Source organism: Gossypium arboreum, chromosome 8 (assembly GCF_025698485.1).
Source record: "Gossypium arboreum isolate Shixiya-1 chromosome 8, ASM2569848v2, whole genome shotgun sequence".
Classification (NCBI taxonomy): domain Eukaryota; kingdom Viridiplantae; phylum Streptophyta; class Magnoliopsida; order Malvales; family Malvaceae; genus Gossypium; species Gossypium arboreum.
In genome coordinates, this window is record NC_069077.1 from 7,686,463 (window position 1) to 7,706,828 (window position 20,366).

The following is a 20,366-nucleotide window of genomic DNA, read 5'->3' on the forward strand; positions in this document are numbered from 1 at the left end:
GATGACGTGTCATAAATATTACGTGTATGCAGTATATCATACTCAAAACCAGTCATATAAATGTCATACACACATCAATTAACCTACCACTAGCGTTATAAAGGTCATTTCGTCAATTAGGGGTAAAATAGTAATTTTTACCCTTCAGGGTATTTTGGTCATTTAACTGATTTTAGGGTCTCGACATAGGAAACGACCCTTCGGAAGGTCTACAGTCGTCTCGAACGACTCAGATACTTTTATTTTGGTCATTAAGAAACTTTTGTAACATGTGACTTAGTTTAATTGTAATTTTTTCTTTATTTTGTTCTGCTACACATTGGATACTAGCATAAGCAATATTTATTTTCTTCCAATGTAACTGAATTGCTTGTGTACATGTTACTTTGCTTATTCAAGTAATGGGAGACTTTTAAGTCTTTATACCTTGTACGAACTATTGGCCAAAAAAAAAAAGATGATTTGACTCAAACACCCCAATATGCTTAATGGTTCAGCTTGTATTTATTTATCTTTGACTCAAAGTAACCTGTGGTGTTGTTGTGAGTGAAGTTCAAACTTTAGTTAACTCTCACACACTTTGTTAAGTAGGGAGTACCCAAGACAATGTCTTCCTTAAGTAGGGAGCTGGTCTTTTTGATATTACAGTTTCTTGATGAGGAAAAATTCAAGGAAACTGTTCATAAGTAAGTTGATTATTTCATTTTTCTATATTGATTCATGTTTTTTTTTTTTTTCTTTTTGCGTTGCAAATGGTGAGAAATCATGGATATTTTGATTAGCAATATAGAAATGTGATTTGTTAGTAGCTAAAAAAGCAATGGCACCCTTTTGTGGTAAGCTTTTTTGTTCATTGACTTTGACTAGATTTTGAGTCCTTGTTTAATGTTTGTTTTGCATGGTGTGCTCGAATTATAGGTTAGAACAAGAGTCTGGTTTTTTCTTCAATATGAAACATTTTGAAGATCAAGTCCAGGCGGGTGAATGGGATGAAGTCGAGCGTTATCTATGTGGGTTCACTAAGGTTGAAGATAATCCTTGCTCGACGAAGATTTTCTTTGAAATTAGAACGCAAAAGTATTTGAAAGCTCTCGACAGGTGAGCACTTATTGTATTGCTGTTAATCTCTTGTTTGTCATTGTTTAGGATTCACGAACTATATGTTTCTTGCACTTATAACTTTCTGAAGTGAATGGCGTCAAAGATAATGCAAAGGGTCATATTTCTTTTGTATGGTTGGATTAATCTATGCATTATCTTCTAACAGGCAGGATCGAGCAAAGGCTGTTGAAATTCTTGTAAAGGATCTGAAGGTTTTTGCATCCCTTAACAAGGAACTTTTTAAAGAGATTACACAGTTGCTTACTTTAGATAACTTTAGGTGTGTACTCTTGCATTCTTTTGTTCTTAATTGCTACTTGATTGAATTATGCTAAATTTTCTGTTTGTATTCTGTTATCAGACAAAATAAGCAGCTTTCAAAATATAGTGACACGAAATCTGCTCGGAATATCATGCTTGTAGAGCTTAAGAAGCTGATTGGAGAAAATCCATTATTTCGCGATAAGCTTGCATTCCCAGCTTTTAAAAGTTCACAACTAAGAACCTTAATAAACCAGAGGTGACTTTTACTTATTCTATGGTTGTTTTGAGTGTTTCCGTACTAATACCTTGATACTTGTAAAAATGGTACATAGAACAATTGATACAATTGACTCTAGATTGGTACGGTCTCCGTGAGCTCATTTTTCTCTGTTGAATTTTTTAGTCTGAATTGGCAGCCATTTCGGCCTGTCATTTCCCTATCTTCTGGTGCTATTGCGGGGTGGACCTCAAGTGGTAATCCTTCTTTACCTCATGCAGCTGTTGTGGCGGCAGGTCCTCCTGGTCTTGTCCGGCCTTCTAATGCAGGTAGGAAGAGTGCAATTGGTTTTTGGTGTCTTTGTATAATAATGTTTTGGAAAACTTGCATTATTTGACTATTTTTTGCCTCGATGGTTCAACTGCTTTCCTTAAGCATCCGAGGATACCATCTGGTATGCCAGGAATGGATTATCAGTCAGCCGATTCAGATCATTTGATGAAGCGCATTCGTACTGGCCAACTTGACGAGGTACAGATATATTGTGTAATTTCCCGAGTTTCCTCAGTTTTTTTTACTCATTTAAATACAATGGCTTCTGCAGGTAACCTTTTTCGGTATCGCACATACTCCCAATGTGCACTCACAAGATGACATTCCAAAAACCATTGTGCGTGCTCTTAATCAAGGGTCTAATGTCATGAGCATGGACTTTCATCCTCATCAACAAACTATTCTCCTAGGTAAATATATATTTTTTTCTTCTTCATGTCACTTTGTTAGAACAATTGATACAATTGACTCTAGATTGGTACGGTCTCCGTGAGCTCATTTTGGGTTTTTTACCAAAATAGTATAAAAAAAGAAAAATACAAAAATAATATAAGGAAAATATTATGTACCAAAATGGTACACCAGGGGTGGTGCCGCCTATGTTAAAGGCGGCACTGAAGGTGGAGGTGCCACAGGCGGCACCAAGGATGCACACCTCCTTTATTTTTTCTGTTTGGGGACCATTATAAGGTCCCCAAGTTCAACAGCTGAGGTGAAGCAAGAAGCAATGAGAAGAAGAGAAAAAGAAAGAAAAAGAGAAAGAGAAGGAGAAGGAGGGGAGTACTGGTGAAGGAAAAGGAAGAAAGAAAAAGAAAAAGAGAAGGAGAGAATAGAGAGAAAGAAGGTAGGAGAAAGAGAAGAGAAAAAAATATAATAGAGAAAATGGTTTTTTTTTAACAGCTTTTTTTTAATAGCTTTTTTGTTTTTTTTTTGTCAGAGTTTGGGGTGGTCACGCCTCTGACATAGGTGGCATCACCTCAAGTATACCATTTTGGTATATAGTATTTTTCCTATACTATTTTGGTGTTTTTTTTGTATTAATTTGGCAAAAAACCTGCTCATTTTTCTCTGTTGAATTTTTCAGTCTGAATTGGTAGCATCAGCTTTGCAAGAATCCTCATCCAAACCCTAACATTAAATCTCTTTTTATGGATCTTTCTTATTCTCCCTCTACTAATGGTGCTCGTCCTCCTCCACCAACTAGCAGTCCTTTTATCGGACCAATTCCCATGGCTGGGGCATTCCCTCCCATCGGTGCTCATGTTGTAAGTATTTTGCTTTATTTTATCTCATACAAAATATATACATCATTCTTAAAAAAAATTCTTGGATGACTCCGATGTGCAGCCATTTCAGCCTGTCATTTCCCCATCTTCTGATGTTATTGCAGGGTGGACCTCAAGTGGCAATCCTTCTTTACCTCATGCAACTGCTGTGGTGGCAGGTCCTCCTGGTCTTGTCCAGCCTTCTAATGCAGGTAGGAACAGTGCAATTGGTTTTTGGTGTCTTTGTATAATAATGTTTCGGCAAACTTGCATTATTTGACTATTTTTTGCCTCGATGGTTCAGCTGCATTCCTTAAGCATCGGAGGACAGCATCTGGTATGCCAGGAATAGATTATCAGTCAGCCGGTTTAGATCATTTGATGAAGCGCATTCGTACTGGCCAACCTGATGAGGTACAGATATATTGTGCAATGTCTCGGGCTTCCTCAGTTTTTTTGACTCATTTAAATACAATGGCTTCTGCAGGTATCCTTTTCCGGTATCGCACATACTCCCAATGTGCACTCACAAGATTGTTAAGGTACACAGATTAATGAGTAAATTGAATTCATTGATTATTACAGAGAAACACTAGTTGAGTATTTAACACCACAAGTGAATAACTAACTGTTAATAGACTCATAACAACTAACTCAACTAACTAGTTTGACTAGTTTATACAATTAATATTTCTTTCATTCCATAACATGACCTATGATTCTCGACTTTCTCTGCTACTGCATGCCATCCCCTCCTGAGCAAATAACTCTAAGTTTGTTTCTGAATTTATCAAACAAACCAACTGACAAGGGCTTGGTCAGAATATCAGCAATCTGTTTCTGTCCAGATATATGGCCGACTTGAAGCGATCCATTTGCCACCTTTTCTCTGACAAAAAATAAGTCTAATTCCACGTGTTTGAACTTAGAATGCAGGACTGGATTGCTTGCGACAGCAACCGCAGCTGAACTATCACACCAAACCAGTGCTCTATGAATTGAAACCCCGAGTTCCGACAGCAACGACTGAATCCAGACCATCTCTGCAGTGGCATTCGCGAGGCTATGATATTCTTTAAAACCTTTAATAATATTTTTTCAACTTCCCCATATACTTTCACTATATAGAGCCACAACAATAAACAAATCAAAAGCCAAAAAAAAACCATGAATAGTTTTTGTAAGAAAATTATGTTTTTTATACTTGTTCACGCAATAGCAATAATCCCATTAATAGCTCCATCAAGTTCAAAACCTGATCAAGGCCACCATGATGATAACAATATGTACTTTCTGTGGTTCGATAAATGGCAAGTCCATGTCGTCAATGATCTAAGTAACAGGAAAACATTTTAGTTCATTGTAAGTTTAAGGATGACGATTTGGGTATTCATAACATCGAACCCCTTGACAATTCCTTACTTTTTTTTTTTTATCTTAATACACCTATACAATCACTCTAATTTAGTAAGGAAATAATTATGAACTTAGTAAACAAATCAATGCTAACGAGTGTATTAGAATTTAAAAAAAACTTAATTTTTAATACAAATATTAAATCTCAAACATTGCAAAATTACATGAACTAGTGAGGTGTTTTGATAGTATGTTTCAAAAAATTCATCTAAATAGAATAAATGTAATCACATATTTTGGATTGTGTTTGAAGACACTCTAATTTCAATAAGGATTAATTCACAATTATGAATTAGACTTATTTTTATTTTAATATTGAAGTTATTTTTCAATTTTAATATTTAAATTATTATTTTCGTTCTCAATTTATTTTAAAAATTTCTCATAAGAACATGACACATGATATATTTATTAAATGGCAGTAAAATTTTCGATAAAATAAAATGGAAATTATAGTTAAAGTATGAAAGTGAAAAGAAAAGGTGAAATAGAAAAAACAAACTTAAAAGAAAATAAATGGGGGAGTTCATGACTTCTTTTTTTTTACTTTGACCAGTATTGTCTAATACATCGGCGGCACTATAATTTTTTTTTTTCATCGATATTCTTATATTTTCGTGGATATTTTGGAAAAATTATTGGTATCACTTGACACAGTTGTGGCACCAAAAAATCTTTTTTTTTTCTTCTTAAACAGCACATGATTGAGTGATGATTGAAGGAGGGGAAAAGGGGTTGTACTACTGATGTGTCAGGTGGCATTAGCGGGTACAGTTCAAAACACCAATTTTTATAAATATTTTATTCCTTAATCCTTTTTTTGTAATTAATTATATTTTAATATTGTTTTTATAAAAAAGCTACATCCATATACTGTATTCTATGTATATGTTGAATACCTCTCGGGTTAAATTTTAATTATAGTCCTTATAATTATCAATTAAGTTAGATGGAAGATAATTATACATCAATCAAGGATTTTCTCAAGAAAAATATCAAAAGAAATTATTCTGCTTTTCTTTTTTTGTTATTTACCTTTTTTTTTTTTAAATTAATTGACCAGGTATGTTATTAGAAAAGAAGAGAAAACAAAAACAAAAGAGACCCAACAAAGACCATTGGGCCCAGGCCTATTACATCAGACCTAAGTTCAAATCCGGCCACATTACATTGTGTATTAATGAAGCCCTCCTAAAAACACTTTAAAATAAACATAACTTAAAGAACAAACAAAAAATCGAAACCCAGCACGTTAGGGCACGATTTCCTGGATTTCCAAACATCAAACATTACCTTTATTTTGGGAGATTTTCAAATTAACAGTTATAAAAACTGAATTAAAATATACGTGTTTGGTTTGTTTGGAGATAAAAGGCAATCGATATTGAGGGAACATGGGAATTATAATCATGATGCAATCGATATTGAGGGAACATAGTATTGCAAAGTCTGTCTCCTATGAAGTTCTGTTTCTGGTCTTAGTCCTACCATGTGGTCAATTTAGATTAGCCAGGGCATTTTGTCACCTATTTGTGGGCTATCCTACAGGGTTTAGATAATTTTTTGACTCAAAGCTACAAATCTCACAAAAAGATGATTTGACTCAAACACCCTAAAATGCTTAATGGTTCAGCTTGTATTTATTTATCTTTGACTCAAAGTAACATGTGGTGTTATTGTGAGTGAAGTTCAAACTTTAGTTAACTCTCTCACACTTTGTTAAGTAGGGAGTACCCACGATAATGTCTTCCTTAAGTAGAGAGCTGGTATTTTTGATATTACAGTTTCTTGATGAGGAAAAATTCAAGGAAACTGTTCATAAGTAAGTTGATTATTTCATTTTGCTATATTGGTTCATGTTTATTTTCTTTTTTTTTTTTGTGTTGCAAATGGTGAGAAATCATAGATATTTTGATTAGCAATAGAGAAATGTGCTTTGTTAGTAGCTAAAAAAGCAAAGGTGTAACACCCCAGACCCGGCCTAAACGTTACGGCCGTGTCCGATGTGCCGCAACATTTGCCTGAAAACTCAAAAGCTTATAGTGATAAATTGATTGTCAAAAAAGCCTTAAAAGTTTTAGAGCTTAAGTTTGCCTATTGTTTCGTGCTATTTAAAAACGTGTATAGTTTTCATGACGTTTATTATTATTGGAACCGATATTTATAGGTTAGATTTTAGAAAACATTATTATTTGAAAACCCGTTGTTCTTACTCTAGCAGTTGATAAATACCAAATCATAGCCCATTTAAAAAAAAATAAAACCTTAAATGGCCTTATTACAAAAACAAAAACCCAAATATAAAATCATTAAACAAAAAATAAAGTTATTCGTGATCGTGTGGCCACCCCGAGTCCCTCGTAGCTCCAACATATCTAAGGCTGAGAATTACCTGTACAATTAAAAGAAAGGGTGAGTTTATGAAAACTCAGTGTATAATCCCGTATCAGACTATAGGAAATAGTGCATGCGATAATGATGCGGTCGAGCCCTACTCAATATCAAGATGCAGATGGGCCTTAGCCCTTAAACAGTAACAGTGTGGGCCTAGGCCCATACAGTCTCATTATAGTGTAAAATGCAACCCATCCCAAAACTATCAAACACACCACCCGTAACAACCAACACACCATGAGGGGATGTCAATCAACCCACCCAACCAAAGACACCAATATCGCAAAGAATCGCCAATAATAATAACGCAGCAGAATGCCAAGAGCGTGATAAGTGTAGCGAGCCACCATAATAAGATATGCGTGACATAGTCACCAAGGTCAAGATTTTCTCTATATCATAAACCCAACCCCATGCAGATGACGTGTCATAAACATTATGTGTATGCAGTATATAATACTCAAAACCAGTCATATAAATGTCATACACAATCAATTAACCTACTACTAGCGTTATAAAGGTCATTTTATTAATTAGGGGTAAAACAGTAATTTTTACCCCTCAGGGGTATTTCGGTCATTTAACTGATTTTAGGGTCTCGGCATAGGAAATAACCCTTCGAAAGGTCTACATTCGTCTCGAACGACTCAAATAACCTATATGGCCAAAACAGTATAAATGGGCCCAATGCCCATTCCTCGGCCCAAGTGGGCCTACACGCCTATGTGGCCCATTTAGCTCAAATTTAGTCCCGTTAACACTGTTTCTATGTCCCATTCCATATTTTTTCACTTACCGCATGTCCTATCTGTGTGGATCTCAGCCTAACACGACCCATAACGGCCTTAGTCCATGAAACGCACGCAACGATCGTATAATCTACCGCCCATAATATGTGGGCTCGATTTACCCCACGAGCGATCGCACGCTCGTAAGGCTTCAATAGTCGAAACTCTGGATTTTTGGCTTTTGCCGATCTACAACAGCCTTGGTGTGGTTACACACCCACGTTCATCATTGAACACAGAGTAAGATTGGGTGTACAACTACACACCTTGATTTGCGAAAGTGACAGAATTCCCCACGAGTACAAGGCATACAATCAACCCAACATTCAGTTAGTCTCTACCACATCAATCGCAACAACTACCTTTAACCCAACTCCTCTACTTACCTTGATCGAAGAGTAGGTGGCCAACTGTATCTAGATTAGCTAGAGTTGATCTCGTGAATCTTGGCCCTCAACTGCACACACGACAGTTTAACAGATAGAACCAATTAAAAAGAATAACCTAGAGCCACTAAGATAACACTATTAAAACAAGGAATAATCGACTTACCCAAGTGTTGGAAGACAGGGTTCTGATGGCTCAAAAACGTTCTGCACCCTTCGTTCCTCAGTGATAACTGGACACCGCGAACATACATCATAGGAAAAGAAGTCACCACTCGATAGATACAGAGAACTAAGGGAAAAGAATATTCGGCTTAGAGAAAATAATAAAAGAAACAAGGTTAATAGTCACCACACGACATACTTACCACTAGCAGAGAGGCACCAAATTCGCTCAATCAAACTAACCAGGTAACATAAAAATTTAAAAAGATAGGGAAAGGATTTGACAAAGAGAAAGGATATTCGGCTAACACAGAGACAACCCAAGCGAGACGAACCAAATGATCAATTGGTATTCGACCAAAGTTCTTAAAGGTAGAAGTGCAATAGAGATGCGATAGAAAAAGGGTTTGAGAGTAAGTAGAAGGAGAAGAGAATTTCGGTACAGTGTTGAGTGTAACCTAGGGTAGTGTTCAGTCAGGGACTTAGAAAAGAAAAAAAAAAGAAAAGGTTTTACCAATCGGTACAAAATGAAACAAAGATTTCGGCTTTTCCCGAAAGGCAAACAAAGAAATCGGCAGAGGAGAATAATACTCAAAGTGACCAAAAAGAGCAAAAAAGACAATATCCAAAGAAGAGTTCGGCCCCTACTCCTTACCCCAAATGCCGAAAATACACTCCCCAAACCACTTAGCCTAATTTGCACCCTCACACACTCCCATACGGCTACAAACACCTTCCTATTTCAAATTTCATGATAATCTCCAAGATTTTCTCCTCTTATCCCTCCTTGAAATCCTCTGCAACAACCCTTAAGACCAATTCAAACCCTTCATCCTCAATGTTCAACTCCAACACTAACTCTTGTCGTCCCTTTCTAGCAAAAATAAATATTCCTTTACTTGACATGTGATTCGAAATCCTGCCCTCTTCAAATGCTCCACACGCCAACTACCACTAAGCCACAAGACTCTTTTATGTCCTCACTCAACCATATTTATTTATAAAGCCTACGCACCAGTGTCCAGGTTCTTTTTAGGCAAAAACAAAAATTCTACAAAAGCCAGAGCTTGAACCCAAGACTTCCCAGACAACCCTAAACATGCCCAAATAACTAAGCTAACACACCAATATACAATTTGTGTCAAAAACGGAAAAAGTACGACCCTTAACTTTTTAGGGAGTTACAACTTTACCCCCCTTAAAGAAATTTCAGCCTCGAAATTTACCTGGTCAAAATAGATGAGAGTATTGATGTCGTATTGCCTCTTCTGGTTCCCACGTGGCTTCTTCTACTTCATGATTACGCCAAAGTACTTTGACCAGTGGAACTGATTTCTTTCTTAGCACTTTAACGTCATGCTCCAATATCTGCACTGGTTCCTCTTCAATGGTTAGATCAGACCTAACTTCAATTTCCTCAATTGGCATGATGTGCGAGGGATCAGAATGGTATCGCCTAAGCATTGAAACATGAAACACGTCATGAATTCTTTCTAGCTCCGGAGGCAACTCAAATTGATATGCAACCGGTCCTACACGCTTAAGTATCTGATAAGGCCCAATAAATTTAGGGCTCAGCTTGCCCTTCTATTCAAACCTCATAATTTTCTTCCATGGTGACACCTTAAGAAAGACGTAATCCCCTACAAAGTACTCGACCTCTTAATACTTTAAGTCTGCATAGGACTTCTCCTATAAAATGCTTCTTTTAACCGCTCTCTAATCAGTTTTACCTTGTCTTCTGTATCAGCAATTAGCTCCGGCCCTAGAATTCGCTGCTCACCCAGTTCAGTCCAACAAGTAGGAGTACGACACCTATGACCATATAATGCTTCATACGGTGTCATTCGAATACTGGACTGGTAGCTGTTGTTATACGTAAATTCTGCCAAGGACAAAAAATCCTCCCAGCTGCCCTTAAAATCCAATACACAACTTCTTAACATATCTTCCAATATCTGAATTACTCTCTCAGACTGTCCATCCGTCTGAGGATGAAACACAGTACTAAAATCTAGTTATGAACCCAAAGCCTCGTGTAGCTTCTTCCAAAACTGAGATGTGAACCTAGGATCTTTGTCAGATATGATAGAAACCGGTACCCCATGCAATCTTACAATCTTAGCCACATACACCTTAGCCAACTTCTGTAATGAATAATCAGTGCGAACTGGTATAAAATGGGCAGACTTAGTCAATCAGTCTACAATCACCCAAACCGAATCTATCTTAGAAGGCGTCAAGGGTAACCCACTCACAAAATCCATGGTTACCCTCTCCCACTTCCAGAGTGGAATTTTAACTTGCTGCAGTAGTCTAGAAGGTAATTGATGCTCAGCCTTAACCTGTTGGCACGTCAAACACCTACTCACATAATCGGTAACTTCGCGTTTTAACCCAGGCCACCAATACAACTCACGAAGATCTCGGTATAACTTGTTCCCACCAGGATGCATGGCATAAGGACTACTATGTGTCTCTAGCAGAATAGCCTGCCTCAGCTTAGAATCCCTCGGTATACACACACTTCCACGAAAACATAATACCCATTCTCCATTCAGTCTAAAATTCGAAGTCTTACCATTTCCCACTTGTTGAAACCGAAAAACTAGCGACTCATCTAATAACTGTTTCTCATTAATTTGGTCAGTCCAAGTCGGTCTCAGTTGCAGTTCAGCTAACAAGCTACCATCATCGTACAGGCTAAGACGAGCAAACATAGCTCTTAGATCCGAGACAACTCTACGGATCAGTGCGTCAGCTACCACATTAGCTTTGCCTGGGTGGTACTCAATTGAACAATCATAATCTTTAAGCAACTCAATCCACCTTCGTTGCCTAAGGTTCAACTCTTTTTGAGTGATGAGGCACTAGAGGCTCTTATGGTTCGTATAAATAATCGTTCATTCCCTATAAAAATAATGCCTCTAAATTTTTAGTGCAAACACCACCGCCGCCAACTCCAAATCATGAGTAGGATAATTCACCTCGTAAGGTTTAAGCTGCCGAGACGCATAAGCAACCACCTTTCCTTCTTGCATTAACACACACCCCAATCCAATGTGTGACGCATCACTGTAAACAGTAAATTCCTTCCCACACTCTGGTTGTATCAAAACATGAGCCTCAGTTAAAACTTTCTTCAACTTCTCAAAACTCTCTTGCTGTTTATTGGACTAAACAAACGGCACCCCTTTTCACAACAATTTAATCAAAGGTGCAGCTATCACTGAAAACCCTTCCTCAAAACGTTTGTAATATCCATCCAAACCCAGAAAACTTCGAATCTTAGATACAATTTTTAATGGTTTCCACCCCAATACGGCTTCAATCTTTCAAGGATCAACTCTAATCCCCTCGGTAGACACCACGTGACCTAGAAATGTCACCTATTGCAGCCAAAACTCACACTTGCTGAATTTTGCTTACAACTACTTCTGCCTCAGAATTTGAAGAACGATCCGCAAATGTTCATCATGCTCTACCTCAGTTTTCGAATACAGTAGAATATCGTCTATGAACACTACTACAAACTGATCCAGATAGGGTTGAAATACTCTGTAATACCCCTACCCGTATTCATTGTCGGAATAGGGTACGAGGCATTACCGGAGTTTACGAATTAATTTTTTTTTTATATTCAATATAGCCCTTTTATAAATATCTAACCTTCCCTGTAATATTAAATCGAGACCAATCCACATCAACCAAATCAATTCAACATATTTTCATGATAGATTCATGCATTTATATAAGATAACGTCATCACATATCTATAACCAGGATTGTTAACCATACTAATGGCTAACTTTACATTCATTTCACGTTAACATTTACTTTGTTAGCTTATACATGCCATTGATTTCCAAAATAAAGCTTCTTTATATACCGAAATCCTGAGGTTGACAGTGTGATGTGTCTCCGACCAAATCCGACCTCCGAGCTCTTAACACTATAAAACAGGGAAAAAGGAAACGGGGTAAGCACTTTGTGCTTAGTAAGCTCATGTAACAAGAATTATACTTACCTAATATTTTCAATACAATACAATAAACATCCATATATCCATTCAATGCATTATTACCCTAATATGCACAAACTCAACATTCAAGTTAGTACAATAATTTCCATATACCAATAATATATACTATGATTAATGAGCTCGTCAATACCATAATTTCCATTTCCTTGTTATTTTTCCATATTTATCCCGTTGAATTTCTTAGAATTTTCGATGGATTTTCAAAGGTACACTTTTAGTGTACAATTCTGGGTCTGTCAATTCATATTCATGTGCGCACATTTCCGTTTCAGAGAGCACACTCATAATCCTCAACCTTGCAATGGGATTACGGTCCGAGCTAAATCCTCGCAATATAAACTCATAGAGTATTGTCGGGATTGCCACCCGAGCTAAATCCCAACGACAATTACTCTAATGAGCTTGGATCTGAATTACCAGTCCAAAGCTAAATTCAGACCTAATTGGATTACCCGTCCGGCTAAATCCATTTTACACATATTCTTCGGAGGGCTATATCAGATAGGATCACCCGTCCGGCTAGATCCTTTTACCGTCAATTCCTTTTCGAGATCCATCAAATTTTCCTTTCATTCAATCGGGATTTCTTCCCATTTTATCAAATATATCAATGTTTCATTAATTTTCATACAATGAACACTCAAATCATATTCACATCAATAACATACAATCTCAAGCATTTAAGAATATAATTCAAGTTACACGAACTTACCTTGATACTTGTTTGTAAACAAGAAAATATACTAATCCCGAACTTTTCCTTTCCTCGATCTAGCTTCAGATTTGAATTTTCTGGATCTAAATAAATAAATTTAATTATCAATTTAATACATTTCATGTTCATTGCAACATTCTCTATAATTCAACTATTATTTATAGTTCATTCAAAGCTATCTACTTGAGTCATAGTCACTAAATTATTTATAACTTGAGCTACGGAACTCCAAATTAAGATCCGTTAATTTACCTGAAACTAGACTCATATATATTTTTACCATAAAATTTTCATAATTTTGATTTAGCCAATCAGATAGTTTATTCTTCAAAGTCACCCCTGCTCGTTGTCTAACAGTTCGACCCTTCTTCACTAAAAATAAATTATCTCTTTATACAGAATTCAAATGATGTTCTACTTTGTTTCTATTAAAATAGACTCATTCAGAATTCTAGAAATATAAATTTAAATCCCTAATTATTTTTATTCAATTTTTATAATTTTTCAAATTCAGAACAGGGAACCCGAATTCATTCTGACCTTGTCTCACAAAATTCATTATATCTCAAAATTTACAAATCCATTGCTTACAATATTTCTTCTATGAGAAACTAGACTCAATAATATTTAATTCCATATTTTGTTCATCTTCTAATTCGATTCCTACAATTTTTGGTGATTTTTCAAAGTTAGTCTACCAAACTGTTTTAGTGCAAGCTGTTTATTACCATTTTTCCCCTAAGCTTTTAATAAATGATAATTTCGTCCCTACTCAATTAGCCTCTCAATGGAGCTGATTTTTCTAAATTAACATTTTATTATATCACCTTAAACTAGTTTACAACTTTTAGGAATCATAATTTCAGCAATAGACTTTAATTCCAAACATTTTCACAATTAGGTCCTAAAAATCAATTTCCATTGAAATTGCCTAATAAAATCATCTCATAAACAAATTAAAGCTTTAATTTCATTCTATTTCATCATAAACTTACAGCACTCAACCATGGTGACTTTCAATTTTATCCATGAAATCAAAAACTAATGAATTTAATAGTAGGACCTAGTTGTAAAAGTCTTAGAAACACAAAAATTACAAGAAAAAGGCAAGGATCAACTCACTTGGTGCAAAAATTATGAAATACCAGCTTAGAGAACCCTCCTATGACATTTTTAGCTGCTGGAATTGAAGAGAAATGAAGAGAAATTTAGATATTTCCTATTTAGTCCTAGTTTTATTTAGTTAATTTTGCAATATTCCAATTTTACCCTTAATTTATCAATTTTTCTGCTGATTTCATACCCTTGCCGTCCAGCCCAAATAACTTTTGGGTCTAATTACCTTTTAAATCCTTTCTCATTAGACTCTTAAGCTATTTAATCACTCTAGCAACTTTTACACCTATTACAATTTAGTCCTTTTCATTTAATTGACTACCCAAACATTAAAATTTCCTAACGAAATTTTAATACCACATTAATAACATTTCATAAATGTTTATAAAATTATTTTCGACTCGGTTTTACGAGATAGAGGTCTCGATACCTTATTTTACCCAATTTCTTCAATAATTTCTTTTTCTAACTAATCACTAAATCGATAAAATTTTCCTATCAATATTTTCATACGATTTTCCTATCATATAAATTTTCAAGCAAAAATATTGAAATAAATTTCTCTTTAAATCGAATCTATGATTACGAAACCATTGTTTCGATAACCATGAATTTAGGCCATTACAACTCTCCCTCCCTTTTTAAAGATTTTCGTCCTCGAAAATCTTACCAGTAAAGAGGTTTGGGTATTGTTTCCTCATTGCCTCCTCCGGTTCCCATGTTGCTTCCTCAATCCCGTGCTTTTGCCATAATACTTTCACCAAATTTATCTTTTTATTTCTAAGCTCTTTTGTCTCCTGCGCAAATATCTTAACCGGTTCTTCACTGTAAGTCATATCCGGTTGAATCTCTACTTCTATCGGAGAAATAACATGTGAAGGATCTGATCGATATCGTCGTAACATAGATACATGAAAAACATTATGGATTCTATCAAGTTCCGGTGGTAATGCCAATCGATAAGCGACCAGTCCAATTCTTTCTATGATTTCATAGGGCCCGATAAATCTTGGACTCAATTTACCCTTTTGACCGAATCGAAGAACTTTATTCTAAGGAGACACTTTCAGAAATACCTTGTCATCGACTTGAAATTCAATCTCTTTTCGCTTAAGGTCGGCATATGATTTTTGACGATCGGAAGCTGCTTTTAGACTATCTCGAATAACCTTTACTTTTTCTTCTGTTTCCCGGATCAAATCAACCCCATGTATCTTCCTTTCATCGAGCTCATCCAATATAACGGTGTTCTACATTTTCTACCATACAAAGCTTCATACGGAGCCATTTTAATACTAGACTGATAACTATTATTGTAAGCAAATTCAATCAAAGGTAGATACCTCTCCCAATTACCTTCAAACTCTAGTATACAACATCGAGCATATCTTCCAATACTTGAATTACACGCCGATTGAACATCCGTCGAGGATGAAATGCGATGCTAAAATACAACCGAGTACCCAAGGCTTCTTGCAATTTGTCCCGAAACGAGACGTAAATCGGGATCTCTATCGATATAATGGAGACAGTACACCATGTAACTCGACAATCTCGAGATATGTACAGTTCAAATAGTTTATCTAAAGAATAATCCATACGTACTGGAATAAAGTGAGCTGACTTTGTTAATCGATCAACAATCACCCAAATAGCATCTTTTTTCCTCGGAGACAAAGGTAGGTAGCCCCGATACAAAATCCATAGTGATTCTTTCCCATTTCCATTCTGGTATAGTAATTGGCTGAAGTAACCCCGAAGGTACCTGATGTTTAGCTTTAATTTGTTGACATATTAAACACCTTGATACAAACTCGTAGATATCACGTTTCATTCCGACCACCAAGACATCTTTTTCGAGATCATTATACATTTTATTACTCCCCGGATGTATAGACATAGTACTACTGTGGGCCTCGCGTAGAATCTTCTCAGATGAGCTCAATTCGAGGTACACATACCCTACCTCTGAATAATAAACAATCATCGAACCAATCAAATTCGAATCATTACCTGACTCACACTGTGCCCGTTTAACCTGTAACTTCTCATCATTCTTCTGAGCTTCACATATTTGCTGTAAAAATGTCGGTTTAGCTCTCAATTCAGCTAGGATTGAACCATCATTAGTCAATGATAACCGGGTATTCATAGCTCGTAAAGCAAATAGAGATTTCTGGCTCAAAGCATCAGCTACAACATTAGCCTTACTCGGATGGTAATCAATAATCAAATCATAGTCCATTATCGCCAAGCCACTGCTATTGTCTCAAATTCAAATCTTTCTGTGTCATCAAATATTTCAAGCTTTTATGATCGGTATAAATATGACATTTCTCACCGTACAAGTAATGCCGCCATATCTTCAAATAAATACAATAGCGACTAATTCAAGATCATGTCTTGGGTAATTTCTTTCATGTGGTTTAAGTTGTCTTGAAGCATAGGCTATTACTTTACCTTCTTGCATCAAAACACAACCTAAACCATTTAATGAGGCATCACCAGTAAATAACAAATTCCTTACCCGTTCAGTTTGCACTAATACAGTACTTTCGTTAATAGGTCTTTCAATCGGTTGAAACTTTGTTGACATTCATCATCCACTCGAACTTTACATCTTTCGCAATAATCGAGTCATTGGAGAAGCTATCATAGAGAATCCTGTACAAATCTCCGATAATAACCACTAAACCCAAGAAACTTCTAACTTCAGATACATTCTTGGTGGACTCAATTGACAATAGCTGAGATTTTACTTGGATCTACCCTGATGCCTTCGGCAGATACAATGTGTCCAAGAAAACTCACTTCTCGAAGCCAAAATTCACATTTACTGAATTTAGCATACAACTGCTTCTCTCGTAGAATTTGCAACACAATTCTCAAATGTTCTGCATGTTCTTCTTCATTCCGAGAATAAACCAAAATATCATCAATGAATACTACTACAAATCTGTCTAAGTACGGTCTAAATATCCGGTTCATCAAATCCATGAATACTGCAGGTACATTAGTTAGCCCAAACGGCATAACTAGAAACTCATAATGCCCGTACCTGGTTTTAAAGGCTGTTTTTGGCACATCTGACTCCTTTTACCCGTGAATCGATAATAACTCGATCAAGATCAATCTTTGAAAACATAGTAGCACCTTTCACCGATCAAATAAATCATCAATCCAGGGTAACGGGTACTTATTCTTTATGGTTACTTTATTAAGCTGCCGGTAGTCGATACACAATCTCAAAGACCCATATTTCTTTTTCACAAATAGAATCGGAGCACCCCAAGGTGAATGACTCGGTCGGACAAAACCCCTGTCAACAAGCTCTTGCAACTGTGTCTTTAACTCTTTTAATTCTATAGGAGCCATCCTGTATGGAGCTATGGAGATCGGAGTAGTTCCCGGAATCAAATCTATAGAAAATTCCACTTCTCTTTCTGGTGGCAATCCTGGTAATTCTTCTGGAAACACATCGAAAATTCACATACCATCGAATCGCTCAGTATCTTTGACTCGATACCTTGGTGTCGAGTACATAAGCCAAGTAAGCATCATACCCTTTTTGACATACCTCATGTCGCCATTATCAAATCATATCGATAACCCTCATCGATCAGATTTAACCCGGAGCAACTCACCATTCTGACATTTTAGCACAATATATTTTTGTTTACAATTTACTACCGCATCATCTTTGGGTTAACCAATCCATACCTAATATCACGTCAAATTCATCAAATGGCAATAACATCAAATCACCGGAAACAATAACCTCTTACCATCGGTGGACAATTTTACAAATTTTATCCACTAACACGATCGCCTGGGGGTTCGAGACTTTAACCACAAATTCAAGAGGTTCAACAGATAAATTTTTAACAATTATAAGTTTAACACATATATATGAATGCGTAGAACCGGGATCAATCAATGCAAGAATATCGAATATCAAGATCAAGTAAAGAAAATGTACCAAGAATAACATCAGTCTTTGAAGCATCTTCTCCGCACGAATGGCATATGTCCTAGCAGTGCTCGTATTTCAGCCTACCTATACTATCTTTTGTAGCTCCTCGACTACCACCGACATTACTGGATGGTCGAGGTGGTCCGCCTCGAAACTAGATTACTCGGCCCGATATATGTTCAACTTCTTTTCAACCCTTTCGGACAATCTCGAGAAATGGTCAAAAGAACCACATCGGTAACAAGCTCCACTCTTAAATCAGCATTCATCAAAATGAGCTTTATTACAGTACTGGCATCTCGGTTTAGGAGTGCCAACACTGCCAACACTGGTCATTGATGGAGTAGAAGGCATTGGATTAGTGCGTTGAAAACCTCGCTCTTTGCCCGAATACCCAATGGCTGAAGTAGAACGATCCTGATATTTCTTTAATTTCTTTGAAGCGTAAAACCGGATTTTCCCATCGGTCTTTTACTAAAATTCGAGCTTCCTCTCACTGCTTTCTTTTCTTTGTTCAATTCTTCTGCTTTATAAGCTCTCTCTACCAATATAGCAAACTCTCTAATTTCAAGAATTCCGATCAAGAACTTAATGTCTTCATTCAACCCTTCTTCAATCGTTTGCACATTTCACCTTCCGATTGTACCCATTCTCGAGCATATTTACTCAATCGAACAAATTCTCTTTCATATTCGATCTTCGATCTATTGCCTGTTTCACTCAAGAAATTCTTTTCTTTTACGGTCAAGGAACCTCTGGTGATATATTTTTTTCGAACTCGATGCGAAAGAATTCCCATGTAATTTCTTCTTTCTAACAACTGAAGCTTTAGTATTCCACCAATGGTAAGTCAGATCTTTTAGCGGTGAGACAAAGACATTTTAAACATTCTTCGGTGTACAAGATAATTCTTCCGAACCCGAGTAGTGTTTTCTAACCGAATTCAGCCCGTTCGAATCATCATCAACTCGCTGCTCGAAATTCTTGACCTCATATTTTCAATTTCATCTCTGGAGCTTTCCTTTTCGTGATGATTCAAGACTGCACCTTGTGGGATCTCGGGAACCAGGTGGAGGAGCAGGAGGGGAGCTTGAACTTGTCATACTACGAGGTTAGTTCTTAAGTATTGATTAAACCATTCATTCATCATTTGAAAGAAGGTCGTTTTGCCTCCTCCCTCGACCCTCTGTCTCGGGCCTTCTCTACGCTAGTTTCTTCTCTTTGTCTTTGAAGCGAGCATGACTCCCACTTCCTCAGATTGAGCTCGGTCGGATGACATTACTATAAGAAAACACATTTTAAATGGTCAAGAGATATCACACTATCAATAATAATTTAAATGGCATGTATAGCTAATCCCGTATTTGCTACATCGGTCTTAGAACCGGCTAAACCGTAGCTTTGATACCAATAAATGTAATACCCCTACCCGTATTCATTGTCGAATAGGGTACGAGGCATTACCGGAGTTTACTTAATTAATTTTTTTTATATTCAATATAGCCCTTTTATAAATATCTAACCTTCCCTGTAATATTAAATCGAGACCAATCCACATCAACCAAATCAATTCAACATATTTTCATGATAGATTCATGTATTTATATAAGATAACGTCATCACATATCTATAACTGTGTTTGTTAACCATACTAATGGCTAACTTTACATTCATTTCACGTTAACATTTACTTTGTTAGCTTATACATGCCATTGATTTCCAAAATAAAGCTTCTTTATATACCAAATCCGAGGTTGATAAAGTGTGATGTGTCTCCACCAAATCCGACCTCCGAGCTCTTAACACTATAAAACAGGGAAAAAGGAAACGGGGTAAGCACTTTGTGCTTAGTAAGCTCATGTAACAAGAATTATACTTACCTAATATTTTCAATACAATACAATAAACATCCATATATCCATTCAATGCATTATTACCCTAATATACACAAACTCAACATTCAAGTTAGTACAATAATTTCCATGTACCAATAATATATACTATGGTTAATGAGCTCGTCAATACCATGATTTCTATTTCCTTGTTATTTTTCCATATTTATCCCGTTGAATTTCTTGGAATTTTCGATGGATTTTCAAAGGTACACTTTTAGTGTACAATTCCGGGTCTGTCAATTCATATTCATGTGCGCACATTTCCGTTTTAGAGAGCACACTCCCGCGAACCTCAA

The 20,366-nt window shown here is 36.3% G+C and overlaps 1 protein-coding gene, 1 long non-coding RNA gene and 1 pseudogene across 2 annotated transcripts; 1 reads left to right on the forward strand and 2 right to left on the reverse strand.

Annotated features, from left to right (window-relative positions):
* Positions 1 to 606: 606 nt before the first annotated feature.
* LOC108468524 (protein TOPLESS-RELATED PROTEIN 2-like) lies at positions 607 to 4,333 on the forward strand (annotated as a pseudogene).
* Positions 4,334 to 4,388: 55 nt separating this feature from the next.
* On the reverse strand, positions 4,389 to 11,049 carry LOC128296580 (uncharacterized). Its single transcript, XM_053032006.1, has 6 exons — positions 10,698 to 11,049; positions 10,432 to 10,499; positions 10,185 to 10,317; positions 10,063 to 10,094; positions 9,634 to 9,877; positions 4,389 to 4,435 (listed from the first exon to the last, which is right to left on the reverse strand). Exons 1-6 carry the CDS (start codon positions 11,047 to 11,049, stop codon positions 4,389 to 4,391), a joined length of 876 nt encoding a protein of 291 aa, XP_052887966.1.
* A 1,883-nt stretch (positions 11,050 to 12,932) lies between these two features.
* Positions 12,933 to 20,142, reverse strand: LOC128296454 (uncharacterized). The gene is made up of 2 exons (XR_008287068.1): positions 20,056 to 20,142; positions 12,933 to 13,083 (listed from the first exon to the last, which is right to left on the reverse strand). It is a non-coding gene; the product is annotated as an uncharacterized LOC128296454 (long non-coding RNA).
* Between the last annotated feature and the right edge of the window lie 224 nt (positions 20,143 to 20,366).

What these genes read in the sequence shown, in the direction of transcription:
- LOC128296580 (XM_053032006.1), bottom strand. Translation starts at nt 11,049, where the DNA reads ATGTTTGCTCGTCTTAGCCTGTACGATGATGGTAGCTTGTTAGCTGAA. An exon ending in TAACAACAGCTACCAGTCCA is followed by an intron (nt 10,095 to 10,184) that starts GTATTCGAATGA and finishes AGCGAATTCTAG; the next exon opens with GGCCGGAGCTAATTGCTGAT. An exon ending in TTGCTGATACAGAAGACAAG is followed by an intron (nt 9,878 to 10,062) that starts GTAAAACTGATT and finishes GGGCCTTATCAG; the next exon opens with ATACTTAAGCGTGTAGGACC.